Here is a 25,880-nt window from a genome sequence, read left to right as displayed (position 1 = left end):
TTATCGAGGACAAAATCCATACTTACACCTCATATACGGTATTCCATGCAGCTTATCGTCCTCTGCCAAGTAGTTTCAATATCTTGCAGCACAATTAACTTTGCTGAATAGCTGTAAAAGCTGAAAGATACTGAAAAGATCCACAGAAAGCGATAATGTTAATAAAGATTTGGAGCTATTCAACTATAAAGTCCTCTTAAAATCAACCTCCTTCAACATACCTCTCTTTGTATGGTAATGGGTATGCCACAAAGAATTGTGAAACAGTATTTTGGTGATTTGTATCTTATACTAATAAGAGACCTTCAACTCATTTTATGCACCAAGAACAGCTCTCTCTTTTGTTTTGCACAATAAAAGCCATTACATTTGCTATCAGATCTAATTGTGTTGCACACAGTGTAAAATGCAGTAGAGGCTGGTTTTCTTTATTGAAGACAATAATGCAAATGTTGGCATAATTAATAGGGCAGGGTTTTTTTTTTATTCATATTCATCTTCAACTATAAATATCAATTCAGAAAATGAATTATTGTGGACTTGAAAATCATGCTTGGCAAAAAATTAAAATCAGGCCAATCATTCCACTTCTATTCTACTCATTTCTCAAGCAATAGAAAGAATTAAATGTGCCCTTGGCTTTGTAGGTGGCTGAGGTTGAGGGGAGGGAGGGCTATGAATGACTGGGGAAAGTGACTTTAAATCCCTACAAACAAAGACAATGGTTGAAAGAAATATTGAATAAATGTGTTTATTTAACTGCTGGGATTAGAAAATCACAGAGATGTATGTGTGCTTACCTGTACAGGAGCCATTGCAAAACACCTGAACACATATACACACACACACAACTCCTTCCCAGCACTGGATTCTGACAAATCATGTTGCACAGAAACATGAATATTTTAGGAATATTTGGTGAGGGCACTGCACTGTCAACTGTGCTATTGTCAAAGAACACTGACACTGTCGTAGGAATGTTAAGGTTGACATTTAAATCAAACCTTTTACAGTCTCATAAACATCTTTTGGTCTTTCTGTGCTGTTTTCTGCCGTTGTAAATGGGTCAAAGTATGTTTTCTCTGTTTTTCATGAAGGTGACAGTTTGAGCCATATAGTTCAATGTCAAAGTGGAGTGATGCGGAAGGATATTTTAGCTGTTGGCCTTTTGCCCTCATAAAGAATTTATATTCCCACTGGAATCAATGATAGATATTTAATCGCATTTCTCCGTGAGTAACCTTTTGATAACCCGCGGCAAGAGCAGGGAGTGTGACTTGTAGTTCCTTTGAAAAATAGTAAATAAAAAGATAAATGATAAACCATTCTTTTTTTCTACAATATAAGACAGCATGTCTTCCTGTCAGTGTTCATGGACTCCCTTTCCTTCCGTGGTGAGTGTCTAGATCATTCCAGCCAGCCAAGGAGGCAGAAAGAGTCCCACAGATCCCAGTATACACACCAGTACAAACATCCAGAGGAATATCCTGTCAATGACCATGGCCACATACTTCCAGTCCTCCTTTACCTACCAGATAAGAGACACAGCAGAGAGGGACATTTCAAATTTCATACCACACCACCTTTCTTTTTACCAGCTGTCAGTTTTCACCCTTGATTGATTTCTCTCGAGTGGCTGATTTTTCCATTATGAAGTAGCTATCTCCTAAATGTCAGTCAATCCTTGCTTGTCTTTCTTATAAAAAATTCAAGGTCAAATTACTGAGGTCCCATCGTTTCAAAGACAGGCCTTTTCTGGCTAGAGACTGAAAGTAGATTATAGTTTTGACAATGACTTGTGTCAATGAATGTAATGACTTCCCCCACTGATTTTAGAATAATTGAACACATTTTTTAAACTTCTCCCATCCCCCAAAGACAGCCGTCGTTTTTCCCCCAGTGTATCAGCAATTCATACTGAATCAGTACGGTATACTATTTAGCTTTTTAGTTGCTTAGCAGTTTCCTAATTAAAATGCATTTTCGCTGATATGCTATATATCAAAGCAGTAAAGAAGAATCATGTAACTTTTCTGCACTGTCAGAACTATAGACTGACAGTATGACACATGAACTGCTCAAATATTTCATTTTTTCCTCACATTTGAACAGTAGCTCAAATTTCAAATAAAGAATGACAGCCCAATTGAATGTGCTGAAATTTGGATTTTACATGTATTCAAAACACAATTAAACCACATTAAGTTGTGGCTCTGCTAGACTTTTGTCAAATATGAGCACTCTGTAAACATTTGGAAACTCTAATGCCATTGCCAAAATTTTACTGATTCCTTAAAACAAAGATCATTTCTCTCAACTCACTGAAAAATCTGCATCTTCTGCCCTGAGATGATCAGCGATGTACTGAACTCCCTCTATGGCTCGTCGCATGGCTGGAGAAATAGTTGGAACCACGGTATCCTGTTGGGTACTCGCATCTTTAGTGGACTCGGCTGCGAGGGTCTTTGCTTGGTGGTCTGCAGGGGCTTGTTTCTTCACCAGCCCTGTGATCCCGATGACCCCTGGCCCTTCGTCATGTAGACAGCAGTACTGGAAGCTGCGGGAACGACACAGATGCCCAGATCTCGGAGGAAGCTCCTTCTGCTGGTCAAACATTTGCTCTGCGCTCAGAGAGCGGCCATTTGGGGCCAGTGTCTTGGGGTCTTCCCTGGATAGACTACGAATTGGGCCCAGTGGCAAAGTTAAGGGTAAGGACAGTTGGGAAGAAGATGAGGCAGCGGAATTGTGTCCACGTAGGGGATTTTTCTCTGAGAGAACTGAGTATTGGCCGGATGCGGACCGACAGAAAATGTTGGCCTTCAAAGAGTGATCTTCCTCATTGCAGTCCTTCAGCGGAGAGGAGGGTGGAGAAGGTGAGCAGACAAGGATACTTGGACTGTCGGATGGAGTCTTTGGGAGTGTATTCTCAACCTGGTCCAACTGTCTCAACCCTGTCTCTAACCCTGTCCAAAATGCCTGTGAGTTACCTGTTGCAGATATGGTGGTAGGACGGTGCATCATCTCAATAAGCTTCTTGCAGTGCTGCTTGGCTGTGCCCGGTGGACGTTTCATGAAGAGGACTCGTGGCACCAAGTCCAAGAATACTCTCCGCACCCAGTGAGGCATGCCGTGAGTTTGCGGTGATCTGTGATGTACGTTTAACACGAAGACAGTAATTATGATGGACAGTGTGACGAAGACCATAGTGAAGAGCAGGTATTCACCAATCAGTGGAATCACTAGCGATGTGGATGGTATAATCTCTGTGATCAGCAGGAGGAACACTGTTAGGGACAGTAACACCGAGATACACAAGGTGATCTTCTCTCCGCATTGCGATGGCAAATAAAACACCAGCACAGTCAAGCAGGAGATAAGAAGACAGGGGATGATAAGGTTGATAGTGTAGAACAATGGAAGCCTCCGGATGATGAAGTAGTAGGTGATATCTGCGTAGATCTCTGTGCAGCACTCATACTTTTTGGTATTGTACTTGCCCACCGCATTGATAATGACCCACTCGCCGCTCTCCCAGTAGTCCATCTGGTCCACATCGCTGGCCATGCTGATCAGATCGATCTTGGCGCGGTCATAGGTCCATGAGCCAAACTTCATCTTGCAGCTTTGCTGGTCAAAAGGGAAAAAGGTGACATCTATGCTGCATGAAGATTTGTAAATGGCCGGTGGCATCCACTTTATCCGACCATCATAGAACAGATGTGCCTTTGTGAGATGAGTTACTGCGAAGTCGCCATCAGCACTGTACATAAAGAACAAGATATAAAAGGGAAGAACATTTTCTAAAATGTACTTAATAAAATGTCATAAATACAGTAGTTCTTATCACAACCAATAACTCTGAGAAACTACAGGCAAGAAGCTAATAGTGTTTTATTCAAATTGCTGACTTGCTGCACCTGAAGGACAAATGATTTAACTTTTTTCTATAGTGATAGTGATATAGTGCAAAGCATAGAACATGATGTTTTTTAACCTACAAATACAATACAATAACATAATTGGATAATTATTTACTATGATTCGAATCTTTTTACTTGTAATCTTTGCTTTCCACCTCTACATGCTTGTGATAGCATGCACACTTGCAAAGATGCCATATTTGTTAAAATATGTATACTGATGATTTTCAAATTTACATTTATCACCAAGCAAATAAAAGATTGGATGTGCCACATTTCCAACAAACACATGCAATGAAACAAAAGTAATAACTGAAGTTTGAAGTTTACTCTCTTCTGCCTGCGTCTGTTCTGAACATCTGCCTGCCCTCTGGATTCCTTCCTTATTGCTGAATATAAGCTGTGTTTTTACCCAGTAAACACCACTGGCGGACAACATAGACGCAAATACACTCAACAGCTGTATTATTTGGCGTCACAGCCGATGTATGTTGCCCTTCAGCCTGATCCAGTGTTCCAGTAAAGTTAGATTAAATCAAATATTTTAGCGTGTCGTCAAAGATTCAGACCTTAATTGACTTTTCTGACTTTGAAATACCACATACAATAAATATGTTTTACTTAAAGTTGCCATGCCAATGCCTTGCCTAGTTCATTATTACAAATAAATGACTGAGTCATCATGAGAAAGCACACTCATGTTTGTATAATGACATGTGAATTTGGCAGTTGTATTTAGCAAATTCTGACATGCCTGTTTCTCATACAGTTTCTCATACAGCCGATTTCCCTCATTTAGAGTCCAGTAAATACAGGTCAACCTCTTATGCTCGCACAAGCATTTTGTCTGAGGCCATTTGAAACGCATCCAATTAAATTTCATCTTCTAATTCCCAGCCTAATGTATTGCATTGTATGATTCACAGAGCTTTGTTTGCAGGCACATCCATTAAGGCTGACCTTGTTCACATTTATTTTAGTGAAATTACTTTATGAAATTGGCACAGGACAAGATGCTTGGCACATCCACATAATCTTCATGTTTTCCCTCCAGTCATGCCATCTGTTGGAATTAAATCATCAAAATCTGAACATTAGCTGCTATACGATTATTTTTGCCTGAAAAATGACATGTAGGATCCCAGAACCTCTTAGAGCTTCTTTACATGAGAACATACAGGCTATTGATATAGATCCTCACTTGTTGTAGAGGACAATGTCAGGCCTCCATATGATCTCTGAGGGAATCCGGATGGAGGTGACATTTTCGTATTCCTCCGGGTCCCAGCGGAGTTTGTAATCGTTCCATTCCTGCGGGAAAAGATTAATCATATTTATATGCTGCAGCTTTATATTAGACTTAATCTTTAGCATGTGGTCTGTCACTCATCATCACATACTTGCTTGACCCAGACGTTTGTGGTCATCATCTGGTTCTTCTCATCCTTATTTCATGAAAAGAGAAGAGAAAATTATTGTGACATTCATCTTCTTTCAAATGTCAGTCAGGACATCAATCACATAGGTAGAATTTCTTTGAACATCTCATTTTCTTGAAGTCATTTATTTCAAAGCTGCTACATGCACTCACAAATTAGTTATAGAACAAACTGACATACACACACTCTATTAAAAAAACACCAAAAAAAAGGGCAGATTAGTTGTGTAATACACCAGGAAAAAAAAGGTATTAAGCAGTGCTTCATGCAAAAACACCATCACTGTACAGTGCCTGTGTCTTTGCTGTCACTGCTGCTAAGATGCTTTCTCCAGCTCTCTCCCAGCAACATCTAAGACAGAGCAGTCAGTGAAAGCACTCTGCAGGAGAAGACAACTTCACCCAGAGCTGACTCTCAGTGCCAGGCATGTGGAGCAAGCACTGTCACCTAATTGTGTGTCAAAAATCTGGTGAATCATCCCCGCAGTGATGCAGGTTGTACGTATTCAATCTCGAGGCTGCACCAGGCAACTTTGCCTGGCTCCAAGTGAGGTGTTATGAAATGGTTTTACTTTAACAGAAGCATTGCAACATCATTTGTGAAAACTGCATGTGCGATTAAAACCGCAGAGGCTCTGCAATGCAAAGATACCATAGGTACAAGACAGAATAAAAGCATCATTGTGTCGAAAGCAGCAGAGACTGGGATGCTGTTTTGGAGACAGTTTTGAATATTTACTGCCTGTATTAGCATAGTTGACAACTGAATTTAATTTAGGAAAATAATTCAATCTCTTGTGTTGTGGTTTAATTTCCGCTGATAAGTGATCTGTATATTTAAATTTATCTCTCCTGCCTAGAGTAGCTTTGAGCTGGTTGCTCTTGATATGATCACAGTGAACATAAAACATAAAGACAGAAAGAGAACAACTGGAAATGTGTCATTCACACAGCTGCATTGGATCAACACCATCATGACTTAAAATTCATAATAACAAATCCACCTTTAAAGGAGTACACCAGCACCTAAACTGACCAAGACATTTGAAGGTAAAATTACATGCCTCATAATCTGCTGCTGCTGGCTGATTTACGAACTATTGAGCCTGCAAACGGACATTAGCAATGCACTCTTCCCTGGTGAATGTGTATGTGGTCATTCATTCAATATGCCAAGATGCAGGAGAAGACACATTCATGTTTGTAAACTAGATGAGGAGGCTTTAGCAGGAGAGTTCATCTCTGTGGTGTTTGGCTCTTGTGCTGTGTAGCATGTTGCTGTGTCTAGAAGACATAGACAAACTAATGTTATTCTGGACAACGCAAAAATAGGAGGCATCATTATCAAGGATTTTAGATTTTTAAAAAATAAAGTATACATTTGTGCCTTTTGGTTTTTTGCTCAAAAGAGATCACAGGACAAGTGATTTGCAGCAGATCTGTATGCTGTAGCAGACAAAAAAAAAATGCAGTTTAGATGTGCAGCGTGGAACTTGTTGTTGTTTCCCCCTTCTGGCAGAAAGAGAGAAGTTACACAAACCCTGTTAATGTGCTCTGTCATACTCCTTGTTGCTGTAGCCTTCTCAATCTCTATGGTTGCTTCTCCCATCAGCTCTGGCGAACCAATCATTTGAATTTTTGAGGTTTTACTCACCACATCAATAAGCTGGGCAATAGACAGTCCAAAGTGAACTAGCACTGTGTCTGTAGTGTTTTCCACAGGTCGGGAGAGCTTATTGTAATGCACGAACAGATCCTGGAGCAGCCTCTCTTCAGCATGGCCACGAGGTCCAACTTGGGAAAAAACTAAGGGGAGAAAAGAAGAGATTAAATATATCAGAAATGACTAAATGACATGATTATAATGTGTCATTTATTGCCTGCAATACAGTAGATGCGTCAGATAATACTGCTGCTCATTTCAGCTCATTTTATGCATTTAGTTGAATTGAATGTTTTGCACATTTATGTTTAAAATAGAAACCATGATTTGAAATGCATAATATTAATATTTAGTACATTTTCCACTGTCGACAATATCTTCATCTATAATGGATTTAGCTGATGTGGCCATGCCGCCTTAAAGAATCCACTGTAGACACAGAGTGTAATCTAAAGGGAAGGTGACCTCTATTATACAGGTGGCATATGGTTACATGAGACTGTATCTGAGTGATGAGACATAGAGGCAGTGGGGGGGGGGACGGGGGGGGAGACGAGAGAAGACGTAAGAGGAAGGATGAATCTGAATCTGAGGACATCCGTTGTGTCTCTGAACAGACATGGTGATGGAGCGATTTGCCGAGACGTCTCACCCCTCCCTCACCCCCTCAGCCCCTCTCGGCCTCTGTATCTCGGTGTCTCTCTGCTCCGGCTGCTCTAATGGAGCAACTCAATCACACACCCCCTTTACAATCAGCTCACATAGCACTGAGGATGACCTAATGAGGTCTGGGAACAATTAAAGAGACGGGCACCGTCCTGAGGCTCGTACAGTACAATGTCCTTTGTGTTCCAATCCTTTTTCATATTCAATTAAGTATTTTGCAATTCTGGACATTGTGCATCTGTGCAGGTAATTCAATGGCACAGCAATACATCACAGGCTGCGTTTGTGTTTCAGCGGCCTCACTGAAATTGCATTATACCTGGCATACTGCATATTTCACTGTCTTTCTTTCGTGTGGAGCATTATGTTGTATTTTTTATTGCCTATTATATAAAATAATAATTTTCTACAGGGAGTTCTTTTTTAATACCTCTTTACTATTGGAGTCACATGATCACACAGGAAGGCTGTCCATCTACCTACCTACCTACTTATCTACCCATCTATCTGTCCATCTATGAAAGAGATACTCTGCTGGTCTAACTTGCATTCTTAAAACAGGGACACAGGTGTTGTTGTCATGCTGTTGGCCTTCCTCTCGGGTCCTCCGACCCACTCAATCAAAGCTGATGGGCTGTCCTTCAGTTGCCTGAAAACTGGCATCCTCAATTTTTAAAGGCCTGAGATCAATATCTTATTAAATGGATATAGTTTCTTTTTTTCCCCCCACGTCTTGTCTTCCTGTTTGCAACTGAATCTGTCTGACGTGTCTAGATGCCAAACAACCTTGAAATGTCTGTGTGGTTTCCGATGAGAGACAGACACACAGGTACCTTTGTTTGATCACATCCGCTCAGAGGGATATCAGTTGAATGCAGCTGATATTCAATAAAGAGGAACGCTCCGGTAGATTCTAAAGCAGCCTTGCAACTAATGGGTTTAGATGGGGGAGCTCACAGGGTGTCCTGACTTTGACAATGAGTGGGTCAGAGCTGTAATGTGTGCAGGAGACAGTAGAGAACTGTAGGATGAGTTTACCTCCGGACGGTGTGCCTTACAGGACACCAGAAATAGCACCAGTACAGACTGTAATGTTACCAGTCACTTAGAATGGAGCAATTCTCTTTTCATGGTCGGCCTTTTCATTCCAGTTGGCCGTGATATAATTCCTCAGCTTTCTTTTTCCTTTCTGTGTGAGAATATCTGGTTCTTTGTCCTTTAAGTCGTGCCGTTCTCCTGGATGCTCTACCAGTGTGCTCTCATGATTTATTCATGCAGAAAATTTAAAATCAAACTAGATGAATTATGTGAATCATCCACAAAATTTAACAATACAACGAATTCCTAGTAATGTTTATTTTCTGATGTTTGCAGTTTTGCAAAGCAAGAGCTAAACACTTTCACCCTGCTTCGATATCTAGATGTGTCACAGCTCCTAGACCCAGTTCTGTCCTCATTTGATCAATGCACTCTCACAGGCCAATAATGCATTTGCAGCAAATGTCACTGTTCGTACAAGTGAGTCCTGCACCTGAACCCAGCAGATAAAGCTTGTTGCCAGGTCACTAAGCAACAGATGGAGTTTCTACCTCCTTATCCAATGAAAACCATTAAAAACCACAATGTTTTTTCTGTCCTGAAGGTTGTATTTTTGTCAGTGATTGTGTTACTCATCTTGCCAGATTTTTCTTCAGAAGAAGAACCTTAGCATTTCTAATGAATTACAGGACTGGAACTTCATTAGGGACTGTATGAAAATCATTGGAGTGTGGAGGGGGGCTGAATCTTTTTTCATTTTAGAGAAAAGACCCTCCTCTGCCTTTTTAAATACGTTCTTTGGACCTATTCTCTCACTTAGGAAGAAACTGCAATACACTCCCCTTAATATGTCAAAATATATTTATGACAAATATAACAAAATCCCAAATACCATAAACTTACAGCCACTGAATGGTCCAGGCATCAACTTTTTTTTTGGGCACTGATCAACTTGAGCACTGCAATGTTTTCGCCCCAGAATAAAAAATAATAATTATAATTTGTGATGAGTAAATGTTAAAAGAAACCTTCCTCTGCCTCCCGATAAATACAGAATACCCTCCCCTAATTATTTTCACACAGTCCCTTATGTTGATTAAAAAACAACAACAACAACAACAACAACAACAACAGAGAGATAAAGTAACTGTAAGTGACAGAAATGGAAAAGGTTTACCTTGTGGACAAAGAGTGAAGAAAAGTAAGCTTAAATATTTGTATATATCCATAGCACCCTTAACAGAATCCATCTCTATGAGTGAACTCTCTCCAACTTCTGCTGGATTTCAGTCCCCACAGTCATCTGTCCTGTAACAACAAGGCTTCAGGAGGTTCAGATTAGGTTCAACAGCCAGATGGAGAGGTCATGTCGGTCCATGTCAGCCCCGGGCCCCGTGTTCCTCTGGATTCCATCTGTCCGTCCCTTCAGTTGCTCCTCTCTTCAGTCTGAGTGTCAGCATCAAGGACCACAGACATGTAGTTTAGTTGATCCAACACTTGAAAGTCCCTCCTCGCTCCAGTGGAATCCTTCATCCAAGTGTGGCTTATCCCTCTCTTCTCCACCCTCCCTGTCTATGTTACTCCCTCCCTTGCCTCTCATCTCTCCGCCTCCTCATCTCATCTCTCTCTCTCTCTCTCTCTCTCTCTCTCTCTCTCTCTCTCTCTCTCTCACACTCACACACACACCTTATTTCTCTTTGCGTTCTCTCCTTCCCTCCCACTTATTTCTTTTCTCCCTGTTCCAGTTTTCTCTCTTTCACTTGTTTCCATGAAAAACAGTGAACTTTTTTGTTTATGTGTGTGTTTGTGTGTTTGTGTGTGTGTGTGTGTGGGAAAGAGAGGATGTATCTGTTGAGATTTTCTTACCAGAATATACAGTGTACATGAGCAGTGCTGTGTGTGTTTTTGCAGATCAATTGTTTCTATGTGAGCTATGCTAGAGTGTGTGTAGACGGCTGTCAAAGTCCAGACTTGTGAAAGTGGCGGTGAGTCATAGGACCTGGATACTCTTCAATCTCCTCCCTGCCCTGTTTCCCAGGAGCATATCTCCAATCCCCCCTCTCTTTATCTTACTACCTCTTTTCTCTTTTAAACACCCCTGACCCTCACCTGCAGTCAATTTTTTTTTCCACGTAATGTCTTTCACACAGACAGAGATTTCTCTTCTCTGCAACCTCTTTGTGCATCACTGCCAGTCTCCCTTACAGTTTTTATACGTCAGCAGGACTCAATGCCAAGGCTGGCCATCTATTGAGACAGTTGCATTTGCTTGAGGTGTATTTACTGTTGTCCTACATCTTTTTACTTTTCCCCAGCAATGCCAACATGTCATGTTTTGATGACACAAATAGAGAGAATAACCGGAGACACTTAAATACCCTTGACTTAAGAGTCGTGTTTACTTGAGATTGGCTAAGGCAGAAGTCTGCTTTTGACTTTCCGACAGTTCTTTCTGACTGTGTTACATGATAGAGTGCAACAAAAGAGGTCCAGGCGGAGATATATTTTGCTGCTGTAGATGTCTTTGTCAGATATGCTTCTTTTCAATACACTATGAGCCCACAGAGAAAAGCCTCCGCAGTGTACACATTGATTTTTTCTAATCAAAGACGCATCTCTCTTGATCTGATGATGACTAACGGTGACTTGACAGATGAAGAGATTCCTCTCACCGGTGTGCCGCCACAGCACAGATGTATGTTCTTACCATCAGAGATTTGATAGCCGATTATTTAGTTGGATTGCTGACAGGAGTCCAGGAGGAATTTGTAAGTGGGACAACGCAGTAGCAGGGGGCCACAAGAAGAGGAAATTTCACTATCAGTGAAGGGCAGGGTGCACAAATAGGCCAATTACAGCCTGATGGCTGACACAGGCATTAGTCTATCTCACGCCCACATATAGACACATATAAGCTCCTTCTGTGGCCACCTCAGCTGATGAAGAGGACCATCTGTGCGCTCTTCACATGGTAAGGGAATATAAGGAGTGGCAGTATTCACGTCTTGCAACAGCCTCCTTAATAATTCAACTTGTCCTGATGTTGGAAAGGATTTGGTGATCCCCAAGCAAGCACTTTGACCTCTGCTTCAGATGGTCACAACTCAAACATACTCTGTGGCCATCTTTGTGATTTGGGTGGATGCTTCTGTATCTAAAATGTTGTGCACTACAACTTGTTTATAAAGGGTAATCCAAATTCAAATGCAAATTAACAAGGCACTAAATCAGTGTAAACTGCGCTGTGCCTACAGATACTACATGGTAGTAGCTTTAAAGGCGCAATGAGTAAGATACAGCCAAAATTAGTTTAAAACATTCTAAAAAAAATAAAATAAAATAAATATTATCAGCAGAATGTGGAGAAGAAAAAGTTCTGACTTTCTGTCAAAATGTCTATGAATATCGTGTTGCAGAGATATCTATTGAGGTTAGCATGCTAATTAGCTAACCCCAGCCCATCCTGTCTCATAGAACTATTTTCCGTATTAAACAGAAAAACACAACCGTACATCTTTTGAATTCAAGTTTCTCTTTTTTACCGAACGAGTAACTTAATTGAGTTAACTCATCATAAAACACACTTCGTTCAAACGCCATAGAAACAAAATCAAACTCAGAAAACTGTCTTGTCTTTCCAATATTACAACAATCACAAACACTGGTTTGGTTGAAATGAACCCTTAATTCACAGAGTCAGATGTGAATATATTCTGGCTCCACACGCTGCTGACATCCGACCTTCCTCTCCAGACTCTCCCAGTCCCCATATGCTGTGTCGTTGCCTGGCCTCCACCAGTCTGTGTTTAGTCCAGGTCCGGCTGTGTTCACAGGGAGGCTGCTGAGTCCGGCTCTGTTGCCCGAGGTGTAAATACTGATAATCCCCTGTTGAGGGAAGCCAGACTCAGTCAGCTAATAGGCCCACTAGCTGCACCTAGACTTCAGTCTTGAGTGTCAAATCAAAAATATCTAGATTAATACTTAAAAAAAAACTTGGAATCCAACTTTCACTTTCACTGGACGACTGAAAGCTGGCCTTGAAACGAATTGATATCCTGCCAAACACAGATTAATGATCGTGAAAATGTGCTTCAGCCCCTCATTATCTGTTATACTCGTGGGGAGAAAGTGTAGGAGAGAGACAGTTGTGAGAGATAAGAGGGTAAAAAAACACAATGTACCCACACATGAAATACTATACTATGGAATGTACACCAATGATAGCCTCAGAAATCTGCTTCTTAGTAGCACTGGGGTGTCCAGTGTAAGAACGGTGATCCAACATTTCCTGACACAACGTGTCATGTAGTGGACTTAAGTCCTAATATTTTGATTTTGATTTGATTTAAAGTCTTGAACATCTGACTTTTTATGAATGAAACAGGATTTTCTTAGTGTTCATTGTTTATACCAACAATTTATGCCCATCAAGAAAAGAGAACAAGACTTTTACTTCAGAATCTCTCCTAAATAATTCACTTACCACTTTAGGCTTGAGTACACTACATTACTCTTTGGTGACTAAGAATGGTCTAGGATTGATGTCCGACATCAACATAGCTGTTAGCAGAGAGACATACGTGCATGCACATGTTTATCACAAGAAGAATAGTTGGAGGCTTAGCTGTAGATTTTATGCTAATCAGACAACTGTCAGTAGTCATGAGGGGATTGAATCATACCTGAGAACAGAAGCATTATTGATGGGCTCCAAACCCAGTGAAGCAACTATAGTATTGATCAAATCACAGACTATGTTCCCACTGAAGCCAGCTCCTGTGAGGAGAGCTCCCTGAAACAGCCCCGGGATCTGAGATCACCAGGTCAGCTAGCAGTGATTCACACAGCTTTTTTTTTCTACACTCACGCTGACACGCATCCACCTTCATACACACAAACCCACACAGACACAGGGATTCATCCCATGCATGCATAAACACCTAGTACACTAGAGCTGCCAAGATCACCTGTCAATCATGGCCACTGTTTCTTTAAAGACGAGACAAAAACCCCATCTGCACTTTTCCTGGATTATCTGCGTAAACTAAAGCTGCTTCACTTTTACTTCTCTGTGAATGCCTTGTAGGGATTTGAGTGAAAGGGTAGATCTTTCAGGCTTAAATAATAATAATGTTGTTGCCTTTGCTGTCACACAGTCTTCTGCTTGTCAAGTTTGCTTTTAGGTTAGAGTCAAATTGGATGGAGTTAGCACTGAAGCAGTGGATGGGTGCTGAAGTCATCTTGAACGCTGTGGGCAATGGCAAATGTTGACATAGTTGGATGCAAACTGTGAATCCACCTGCAGCAGCCCAGGGGTGAGCGGTGATGGCCAGTGAACAGGTACCAGCAAAGATGGGGCACCTGCAGCATCTGTGAACACCATCTGTGAGACACATCCGTAATGTCACAAGCTCTGTTGATCTCTTTGAAAAGGCTAACATTGATGTAACTCAGTAAGGATAATAGACAATGGCATTTCAATTCAGTGCTTTCTGTTCACACTGACTGATGCCTGATACTGGTGTCTGTGCTGTTTGGGATCAATATTATTTTGACTACAGCGAAAATCAATAGGGGCACACACACTATTAAACTAAATGATGCTCTGTTGAGGAACAGCAGTAGTCCTGCCCTTGTGTGTTGCATTCACTGACAGTTAATAGTCTGATCATCAGCATTATATTACAGACCCATTAGGGCTACATCATCATGGTGCTCATGGATGTCACAAGTTAGTAAAAGTAATGATAACTACACATAGCCGAATGCTGCAATGCCATTGTTGGGGCACCACACTTTAAACCACACATGACTAGAGGAAGACGGCCTTTATTCTGTTGAACTATAAACTGATGCTTTCACACCCATCCAAGGAATTCCATTCTTTTACTATAACCTATACATTTTTAAACCTTCGCCTAAAAAAGAAGAGTAATTTCTCAGCAGCTGCCAACCAGTGACGGACAAATGGAATAAAACCCAGCAATGGATCACCTTGAGGGAGAGTATTTCTTTTGTTACGCTGCCTAAAAGCATCATATTGCATTGGTGTTGGCCAAGGCTCTCTGTATCGTATTTTTGCTTGGCAAAATGTTTTGCTACATAGCTCTAAATTACTTTGTTCCACTTTGACGTCTCCAAGATGACGGAGGCCAATACAAACAAAAGATTCTTTTTCAATACAGTGAGACATGATTTTCATTCATAATAGCACCTGTGCAATGTTATAATCAGAACGTTCCTTTTGAAAATGGAGACAGCCGACATGAATTTATAAGACTCAATCCTCATAATTTTCAGCTGGCTTGTTTCTTAGTGTGAATGCTGGAATACCCTTTGTTTTCTTATGGCAACAAATTATAACAAACATCTAGCAATATACCGTTCTTCCAAAGATTAAATATTTTACTGGACTGTCTGGGCCGTTGCCAATGTAATGCCCATGGGCTGTGTTAGCTGGTCCGTCCGTCTATTGACGCAACTGCTACATTACAGTTTGTACTCATGTCATCCATTGTTGGAAAGAATGTTGAATCAATGCCAACAAACAGAGAAACAACTATAAAATTCAGGCAACTGACATATGGACTCTCTGGTTACATCAGCAAAGGTCCAGACAACCCAATCCAGTAAAAAAAAAAAAAAAAAAAAAATGGTCTGAAACATCCTAATTTAGCCGAAAGCTGTTTTATCACTTCAAATTAGCCGGCAGATGTGCTCATTTTCCACATTTTCTCCATTATAACTCCAATAAGCATGTACAAGTAGGTGATATGTTGGTGTCAAAATGGCCACTGCACTCTTACCTTTTGATTGACACTTCGCTTGACTACTTAGGATTTTCCATTTCATCCAAACAGCCGACAAGGAAGTGCCTTGTTTTCTTCATTTGTGTAAAGATTCAGCCAAATACAAGCACTGGGCAAATGACTGCCACTTTGAATGGCCAATGAAACTCCAAAAACAAAGACACGCTGCTTTAGTTGGTAACTTCACAGCCAAATCAAGGAATCTGGATAACTATAATAAATGGCCTTTTTTGGAGAATGCCTAGACATATCATTAGAAAAACATATACACAATTTATAAATATATGGCTATGAATTATTTATTGAAGTTGGACTAGGGCAAGGCCTTGAGCTGTGGCCCCATTGTGCTTTCCAGTTAATAAGGCCCAGATATAGTCATCTACAAGTATCTATTTGCAGAAAAAATATTGAGGCAGAGAGAAAAACTTTCTTATTCAGTGTGTTCAAACTTCTTTTACTCAGTGCCAGGAGCACTTAAAGTGATTCCAACTGCTGGGGATAAAACTTCAGAGTGTTACATTTCGAACGAGACCAAAAACATGCATGTACTCCAAATGGTTCAAGACCAGTTTTCAATTTACTTTGGGTTTGCCTTGGAGAGGCGTTTTAGGCTCGTTTTACAGGAACGGGAGGGGAATGACCTTGGCCTTCCATATGACGCAGAGTTATTCTCTATCAACATAGTCAAACATGCCGAACAGAAGGCAGGTTTGTTTGTTGTTCTCCATACTGAAAAATAAACACTGCGGGCAGAGGATCTCATCCCTGTACAAATCTTCACTGATACATACAGAGACTCAAACCTCAGATATACAAAGAAGTTTGACATTTTTTGAAGCTGTTACAAGAATACCCATTGTCAATGAAAACTTCCATACAGACATGAGTGTGGTTTAAAATATATATATATATATATATATATATATATATATAGTTGCCAATATTTATTTCTTTATTTAATTCTACAGCTGCACTCTCGGTGAGCTGGCGCAGACTGCAAGATCAAAAACAGTAAATAGGGTCAGACTTAAACATTCCTATCAGAACTATCCTTCAACCAAGGATGGGCCAAATCAGACAAACTCAATCTTAATACTATAGTAAGCAATCACAACTCTTTACAGTACATTTGATTGGTAAATACAATGGATCTCTATACTGTATCTACTCTATGTACAACAGCCATGCAAATAATCCATTAACAAACAGCAGTTACAAATTCAACCACAAAGAAAACAAAGCTAATCAGTGGAGCACATCTATTGAAAGCTTATGCATCAGTGGGCTTTATGGAACTAATGGAAAAATCTGGTAATTATTATGTCTAATTATAAGTTGTCTTGCCCTAAAATGTAATTGGAACTATGCTTTCAGTGATTTTTTGAGGTTATGCAATATCCATGTTGGACTTGATTAACTCTACAGTCACCTGAGGTTTAAGGTTCTACAGTAAAATCTGTGGGTGGGTGCAGAAAAATTCAATTACAGTTTAATTATTATACACAAAAGGATTTGAGCCCCACAAGCCTCAGCTGCCACTGCTGACTCAGTATTTTCAGCACAAGGGCATGTATGTGCTATTAATTTCCACTGAACTGCACACAGGGGGACGCCATGTGTAAAAGACAAAGTAAATTCAGCGACATTGTGGGCTAACTTTTCTCATCTGTTGTTTAATGGGTTTAATCATAAGATCCATCCACTCATGCCCTTCCCATTTCCACTCTCTCACTCTCTCTCTTTGAGGTTTCAGGTATCAGCATGGCCCTGGAGCGGAGATAATCTGTCATAAACGCAGCGTTGCTTTATATGACACACGGTTGCATCATAGTGAGTATGTGAACGCTTGGGGCGTGACATAATTACAAATGTGAAATAAGAGGCAACCCTCAGTGTGACACTGTAGTCGTGATCCCAAAAGATGCATGTTCATCCGCCTTGGGTGGGACCACCCACTACAATATTGATTTGACTAACTCTTTGAGTGATGAAGCCACCCATGTTCTATGTAACCTACTGTGTTTTATCTTTAACTCACACTTTGTCTTACTTCATCTCGGTGTGTTTGTAGTGTGCTCTACATATATGCCAACTCAGCTTAATTAGCCACAGAGCCTGATGTGCAAGGTAATCCTGGATTTTCAGACGAATTGTTCAGAATTTTTTCAAATAAAAGCCTCATGAGAATAAAAATGCTCCGTGTAAACGCCTCGAAAAGAATAAACTAGCCCATTTGGAAAGAAATTGTTTGAAAAGCGTGGTATGCTGTAGATCTTATGTAATGTCATCAAAAGATAGAAATGATGTCAACTATTCTTACTGTGAATTCACACCCACTTGATGTTATCTAGTTCCTGCAAGGTTTTGAATCACGGTGGATGCTGCGCCTACTTCTGTTTATTAACCATAGGAGAAGTAAAAAAAACTGATGCTTCACTAAAAAACTATAACAGAAATAATGGTGTGAAGTAGCTTGCACAGGTCCATCCATTTCTAAAGTTTGCCTGTGGAATGAGATTGTTTCATGTAGGTGCAGCCTTTGTTTAGAATTTTTTATGTTTCTTCTATAAAGGCGACAAAACATGAGCTGGAACAAAGACCATCTGTCATTTACCAGTGCAAGTCTCATTCAAAGAGCTCACAAAGAGCGAGGCACTGATATGCACCCCCCACCCCCCCACCCCCACTCCAGCTCCTCTTTGAATCAAAGAGGAGTCCAACTGAATTGATTACAAAAGCAACAGCAGAAGAGAGAATAATAATATGTGGGTTAAGCTTGCATACATGTCTTGATATATGGGGAAATGCTGCATGTTCCTCTCACGTTTCTTTATTGCCTTATGATGCAATTAAAGCTAACATTAGCCAACAACATGGCCATAAATCAACTTCCAATGATGTTCACACAGTAAATTGCTATGATAAATATTTGCTCCATATATCATCTCAATGATATCGCTGCAGAATGTGATATATCTGGAGGATGTGTTTAGAGGATTGTGGTGTGTGTGGGGGAGTATGGTGTGAAGTCCCTGGTGTGTCAGCAACATATCAGTAGAAACCACTGAGGAGGCTCCTCGGGGAAACAGTGTAGGGGCACAGTTTCACGTTTTTCTTTGGGGGATATTCAATTTCATTATTATATTATCATTATTTTCATTCTACCGTATTTGACACATTGTTTTATGTATGCAAACTATATTAGAAATGCCTTTTAGTGAATAAGAAATGTAAAAATTCCTATTGAAATGCACACAATAAATATTATTACACATTTATTTACAATTTGGCTTCAAGATTTGAACCTAATAAGTTTGAAGCAGACAATCGTGTCCCTTAATCTCCGCTCTGTGATTTCCTTATGACCATCTCTTCATTATGATGAATCTAGTAGTTAAATAAAAATATCTCATATAAATTATGCAAACATAAACAACAAAAAATAAAACTCCATATCTCTACTACTATGAGACAGGTAGGAAACAGAAGGTTCCCATGGAAACAATGCAGCGAGGATATGTTTGTCAAACTTATGGGAGAGTATAGACCATGTATCTGCTCTGCCAATATTTTCAGTGTTGCATACGTTCCTATATTTTTTTTTGCATTCTTACCATTTCTTGTCAGTTCACCAATTCCTATATAAGATGTAAAAAATCATCACAGAACTACTCCAGAGGTACAGAACAGCAGACTCTACATTTTAGCCTTGACAATCCAAGATTTAAAGGGTAATATACAGGGGGCCAAAGTTGTGCTTCATGAGGAAGACAGAATACCACACGCACCAACTACAATCATGGAAATATTATTGAAATGTTTGTTATTCAGTGGCTTGTTTCTCAGACCTCAGCAGCAGCGAGCCAATAGGCTTGATACCCTATGACAGTATTGTAGGAGTACAAAGCCATAGGAGACTGAAACTATATATAGTAAGTAAGAAACTACTGAAGATAAATTGATCATGTTGCAGTGACTGCAGTATATGTTTTGAAATTTTATTTTTACACCATGATGCATATGGAGATACCTTAAACATCACACTGCTTCCTGTGTATTCCCCGATCTTTTCTGCCGAGCGTAAATTGGTACTGCAGGATTGTTGCATATGAATGTAATTCATGGGAGATGGGGTGGAATTAACGAGACATCTCTGAAATGTCAAGTGAATTAGGGGAAATCTCCAATGCATATTAAGAGTCATTTGTCTCGGCCACAGTGAGTGGCCCACAGGGTGACACCAGGAGCCTGAACATCCTTGGCTATCTCTAGCATGTTGCAGCAGGCTCCGTAATCCATCACCAGTCAGCTTGACAGTACACAATGTGCCTGGCTGACTTCTATGACTATTAGCCTCTGATCCCTCCACGCCCATCCTACTGTGTTTCCCAGCAAGCCATATGTGATTTTTTTCCAAATGGTGATCCATCAATGACATTATTATTACAGGTAACATTTAACCATGCTGGCGGCCTTGTTGTACTGACATCTCAATGAGGGGGCTGCTGGGAGGCAGGCTCTGTGGCCAAATTTGAGCTAATCCCCTCGTGTGTTGTGATGTTATTAAATGTATTTTTATTGTTAAGTCTTCTCAGTCTATTTTAGAAAATGATAAATCACTGCTACTGTAGCCACTCACACAGTATATAGTCAACCTGTAGGGCAGTATCAACTCACACATTCCCTAACTTTATATAGCTTGTACTGCCGGCCAAAGGGCCGAGTGCTCAGTACTAGAATGTGGAAAAACTCCTAAAACAGTGCATTCCTCATAACAGGGCTTTTTCATGGAAGATATTTTGACATGTCACAGTAGAAAAGGGAAATAAAATGAATAATGAATTCCAGCTACCTGTGGTTCAGGATCCTGGTATCTTGCATGTCATGCCTTCCAGGGACACTGGAATAGAACAGAGCCATTGGTGATTTTATGAGTAACACCTCTGCTCTTCATACCATGGCAAGTCAAAGCACCCCACCAGATATTTATATATATATATTATATATATTTAAGATCATTGTATGAGTCAAATGTATTCCTCTAATTATGTCACAAATCTTCCGTCAAATCGTCAAACACCCTGGCTCTATGGTATTGATTTCTTCCAAAAGTTGCAGGATGAAATCAGTTCACAGCAGCACATACACACACTGCACTGTGTTGTGCATTAGTGCTGGAGGAGACGTAGACTACAGCTGAACGGTGTGTCACTGCAGTGGTTAGTAGAGCATCAGTCTCCTGTCAAATGTGAGATGAGATATAATTACTGATTATGAGATATAATTAGTTGTACACACTTAGTTGCTCCCCCTCCCAGTTATATCAGTGTGAGTAGGTTGCAGGTTATGTGTACTTAGAGGTGATGATGAATCTTTCCAGGAGGTTCTGCTGCTCTGTCTGAGCTTTTATTTACAATGAAGCAGACAAACCTACAGTATGTGATGTCAGCACAGTCTCATCTGTACTCATGCTGCTTCCGATGCATAGAAGCTAGATCTGAGTGAATAAGTGAATGTCAATAACCTCCCCAGTGAGTTTTCAATAACCCTAATGCACAAATAATTGAGAAAAATGTAAATGAATTTACAGTATTTGCCCTAATATAAAGTGGGAGATTACTGAGCTACAAAAACTGATGTGAAGTGAAGTTTTAAAATAATCCAAAGTACTTGAATATATGTCAATCGCAGAAAACTACACCGTTATTAACTGTGGTTTGTGGTTTTGTGAACCTCCTTCATTTGGCTGTCATTCATTTTTTGTCACACTTTCATAATTTTAAAACTTTAAAAATACTTCCTGCAGTGTGTATTTACTGTAACTGATGGTCGGGGGCATCTTAGTGCAAAGGCGATATTACGTTGTTGCCCCATCACAGCATCACATCCTGCTCCACTGAAACACAAAATATAATAATATTCAGCACTGCCCTTATTACCAGACATGTATCTCAAATGGGTGCCCACCAGCTGGAGCAACAATAAACATAATGGAGCCCATCTCATTTTCTCGTCCTCCATAATAATGGAGGAGGAGGAGGAGGAGGAGAAGGCTGTCTGACTCCAGGCAGCATGGCTCATCAGTGATTGACAAGGAAGTCATTTGTGCTGCTGAGCTTTTTGGGGTGTAACAGCTGTAGAGCTTGTTGTTTGCAGCTTCCATATCCACTTTATCCAACAGTTGACGACAGCGTGGAAGTTCAGCAAAGCACATATACAGCCTTATCACTTGAAGAATGCTTTCTCTCTTTGTGCTCCTGAAAAGCAGCCGAACATACTGTGCATGTCTCAGCGAGAGTAGAATATCTTTCTCTTTGTATTAAGTGCCTAAAAGCTGTACGTCACCAATCAAAGTGGTAGTTTTCTTCTGTATTAAATACTTCCTGCATGGAGGTCTTGAATACTGAGGCCTTGAACACGGACTGCTGACTGTACTGCGATGTCTCTTTGCTGTCTAACTCTCTTACAGACGACTTGCACAGTAACTGAGGCTACAGAGAGCCAAATCATGCATCATTGCTGTGTGTCCTGCTGTTGCCTTTCCTCTGTTTCTACCTTTTGCCTCCCTCTTAAGTCCCAGCTTCCCCCCACCTCTCCTCTCCCTTCCACTATCTGTCCCTCTTTGGGTGACTATCCATCTCAATCTGTCTCCCCAAATCCACCTGCTGTCGTCTCTTCAGTATAAGGAGGGTCAGGGGAGTGTGTGCCCACATGTGTGTGCCTGTGTGTGTGTGTGTGTGTGTGTCCTGTTTTTTAACAATGTACAGACATCCACAACAGCCGAAAACATCACAACCTGTGAGCTACCTGTCATTAGTGTTTGTTGAAAAGTAAAACTAAGGCGAAAGTTAGATATATAAAAAAAAGAAAATGGTGCTTCAAAACAGTGTAGCACACTGTATATTTAAAATAATATATGTAAAATCTGTAGTAACAGGTTTCAGCAAGCACACTAAAGACACATACTTGCCTTTTAGAGCAAGACTGAGTCACTCACTTTCATGATAAAAGTCTTTTCATTGCTGCTACTGACCGGTAATGAAGCCTTGCTGTCCTTCTGCTTACCACTCTTAAATATTTCACATTATCCATCTAAGAGGAGTAAATATTAGGTTTAGGGGCTAGTCCCCTACAGCTGAAGAGCAAGGGATTGTTCGTGGATTCACTCGCAATGATCAGCATTCACATCTGTTGTAGAGGAGGCTGAGGTTACAGAGAACGCTCCACCAGCAGCCTCAGTAGACCAGAGCGCAACGCAATCACAAGACATGCTCCGGGCATGTGTTACAGCTTTCACCTTTGGTGCTGCTGCTGTCGGCTACATGTGCTACATATAAGACAAAATGCCACACTCAAGCTCATATCCATTTTCTAGGAGCTGTACAAAGGAACTTTGGGAATTGTAGGCAGTCTCTAATGAAAGAGTTTCTCTACATGAGGCTGGTTGATTATCTGAACCTGAACTAATCATATGAGGTTTTAATAGTGTGATTGGCCTTCATGCTTTTGCTAAGATTTCAAAGAGTTTTCATGTCAGCAGCAACAATGGCTTTCTCCTCTCCTCTCCTCTCCTCTCCTCTCCTCTCCTCTCCTCTCCTCCTGCCATCTAGTTTTCAACTATTGATCCAACACTGAATACATGAATTCGTCTTCTGCTCTAATGTGTAATTATTTGTTATATACCTATGTTAAATTTTCTTATGATATAAACAAAAGGTTGTTTCCCTCCTCCATTCAGAATGGCCTACTGGAGACATGGGAATAGGTTGCTGTGATATTTAACAATGATCCCCAGTCAGACTCAAACCAGGACAAAGCTGCAGTAAAGTGCTCAGTATGTTTGAAACAAATTACAATATGCCGTCTGACTATATCTTAAGACAGCAGTGTTTATATCCATTCCTAATGGCCTCTCTTAAAGGAGTCATAGCCTCCTCCTTCCACTCTCTGCATCATGTCTGAGGACGCAGACGTGATGTATTCTGCCCTAAAAACACTGCATTTATTAAGCAGATGCACCAGGCTGGGGTTTGCGTGTCATTTGTACGCAGCCGTCTCCTCATTGCATATTCACTGAAGGGAGGATCACGTAAATAATCAGAGGAAGCTGGTTAGCAGACGTTGATCATTTATTCCACTGGATTTTTTGACGCCAAACCATTTGCAACTGTCAATTTCCGCCTGTGATAAGGAGGTGTAAACACAGCGCAGATGGGATTTACAAGAGCCACAAGGAAGACAGAAGAGGCAAATGAAACATGCATTAAATACAGACTTGTATATAACTGATTATTAGGGGGGAAAATAAAGCAATTATGCAGTTTTCAATAAACACAATAGCTGATTACTGTAACACAAACGAATACTGAAATGATGTTGTGGTTTGGGTTCATCAAACTTGAATTTGATGTTGACCACCAACTATATCTGTCTGGGTTGCAAATGTGGTGAAATTGGTCATGCTTCCAACGACACCACGTGCTGACTGAGCTGTCCAGTCTGGTGTCCTGTGTATTTCTTTCAGTCTGCGGCATCAAATGTTAGACTAGACACTGCGTAGTTGTGCAAGGAGGGTTTTTGGGGTTTTTTCTTTTTTTGTTGTTTGCTGGGTTATCGTGTTTGTTTTATGACGATCTTTTATTTATAAGAATAAATCCCTCTGGAATGACATTGCTCAGGTCCATTCTGTGTGAAACAACTGGCCAAAAAAGATGAATAAATCAAGTGTCCTGCCTCTGAATAGGACCTCAGAACTGTAAATCCCCTGTGTGGTACCAAGCCAAGGTAAGTTAAGAGCATGCTGCTGGTGTTAGTGCTCTTGCTGCACTCTTACATTGTGTACAGCTGGAATAAAAACTTTTTTTTTTCCCTCCGTGCTCGTGTTTTTTCCTGCTACTTCATGGAAATGTTTTCTGAAACAAATTAAATTGTACAGGTATTGAGTTAAAGTGACTTCATTTACCTTTTATTTAATTCATGCAGCTCAATCTGCACCTCAGTGCATCAATAGAAAGTTAAGCACCAACTACTCTGAAGGTTTAGCAACTCAAGACGGCATATGTATATTATTATTGAGCATGGAATACATACATCAGTTAGAATGGCTGCAGTATTGAACCACTAAGACAGAACGCAAATAACAATTACCATCTTTCCAAACAGAATAAAATGGAGAAGAAAACAGTTTTCCCTGTAACTGGCGTCGCTGTTATGACATTACGCCGCTGTATTACTGTACATGGCAAAGACTAAAAATTTTCATTTTCTGCCAAAAAACAAATTGTAAAAACAACATATTACCTGAATCAAACTGCTTATGGTGCCCCACATTTTTAATGCTTCATCTTTCATTTGCCTATTGTTATGAGTCTCTCACTTATGCCCAATTTAAAGAGTGCCCCATTTTAATAGCTTTAATTAAATTGGAAATACTTGTGCAGCCTGAGTGACTAATGCTGTTCCCCTGATGTCAAGGTCACCTTGTGAGGTCCAGTGTGGGCCGGCTTGTCAATACCGCAACATATTCTCAATAGATAAGTGCTAGGTTTTGCTCCCCAGAGACACAGAAACATTGTGTAGTGACAAATGAACACATGACAAGAGCGGTCAACAAATTCAAACCCATCCTGGCGTCTTTAGAAAAATACCTTTTTAATGCTAATGACAATTGCTAATGACAATTAGCTTTGGCCAATCAGTCTATTTTTAGTCATGCATGTTACTTTGTGATGCAGTTAATTCAGAGTGCTGTTTAACCAAAGCCCTCTGTCTTTATATACACCTCTTAATTCATTTGATGAGTCTTGGGCACTCATGCCTTCAGGCTCTTATCCAGTGGCACTTTTAATTTAATGGAAGTTCTTTCAACGGTGTCCAAATTGAAGGGCCAACTGCTTTTTATGCTCATCTTAATCCCATAGGGCAGCAAGAAACCAATCTTACATTCTGGTTCAAAGGCTTTAAAAGAAAAAAAAAGTTTAATCTTTGGTGTGCTAAGTAAGACACAAATTGATTTTGAAACATGAGGGTAAACAGAGGCTTGTGAGAAATCTCTACAAATAGTCTACACTTATGGGAGTAAACATCCTAAAAACAAAATGTACGAATTTGCTAAAAAGCTATGGGGCAAACTGGGATTCAGGGGCACCACAGACACCCAAGGTGCTTTTCAACCAACACAGATGGACACGTTCACAGATGGGACAGCAGTGAGGGATCATGTCCTTCTCTCTGCATTAGCAGCAAATGCCTCATCATAGAGTGGAGTTGAATTGATGCTTCTCCATTAAGGTGTCCACAACCAAGATACAACTGAATTTATAGTTTAGCCAGAATTTTCATGTATT

General features: G+C 40.4%; 1 protein-coding gene across 1 annotated transcript; it reads right to left on the bottom strand.

Moving 5' to 3' along the window:
* Positions 1-414: 414 nt before the first annotated feature.
* LOC143327617 (neuronal acetylcholine receptor subunit alpha-4-like) lies at positions 415-10,264 on the bottom strand. The gene is made up of 6 exons (XM_076742065.1): positions 9,903-10,264; positions 7,013-7,164; positions 5,321-5,365; positions 5,122-5,231; positions 2,323-3,760; positions 415-1,528 (listed from the first exon to the last, which is right to left on the bottom strand). The coding sequence occupies exons 1-6, from the start codon at positions 9,973-9,975 to the stop codon at positions 1,403-1,405; spliced, it is 1,944 nt and encodes a 647-aa protein (XP_076598180.1). The 5' UTR covers positions 9,976-10,264; the 3' UTR covers positions 415-1,402.
* Positions 10,265-25,880: the final 15,616 nt, after the last annotated feature.

The sequence above is a fragment of the Chaetodon auriga genome, chromosome 10 (genome assembly GCF_051107435.1).
Source record: "Chaetodon auriga isolate fChaAug3 chromosome 10, fChaAug3.hap1, whole genome shotgun sequence".
Classification (NCBI taxonomy): domain Eukaryota; kingdom Metazoa; phylum Chordata; class Actinopteri; order Chaetodontiformes; family Chaetodontidae; genus Chaetodon; species Chaetodon auriga.
This window is presented reverse-complemented; position numbering and strand designations above follow the sequence as displayed.

What these genes read in the sequence shown, in the direction of transcription:
- LOC143327617 (XM_076742065.1), bottom strand. Translation starts at nt 9,975, where the DNA reads ATGGATTCTGTTAAGGGTGCTATGGATATATACAAATATTTAAGCTTA. An exon ending in GACATTGTCCTCTACAACAA is followed by an intron (nt 3,761 to 5,121) that starts GTGAGGATCTAT and finishes CTTTATGTACAG; the next exon opens with TGCTGATGGCGACTTCGCAG. An exon ending in CAGAAGATGCAGATTTTTCA is followed by an intron (nt 1,529 to 2,322) that starts GTGAGTTGAGAG and finishes CTTATCTGGTAG; the next exon opens with GTAAAGGAGGACTGGAAGTA.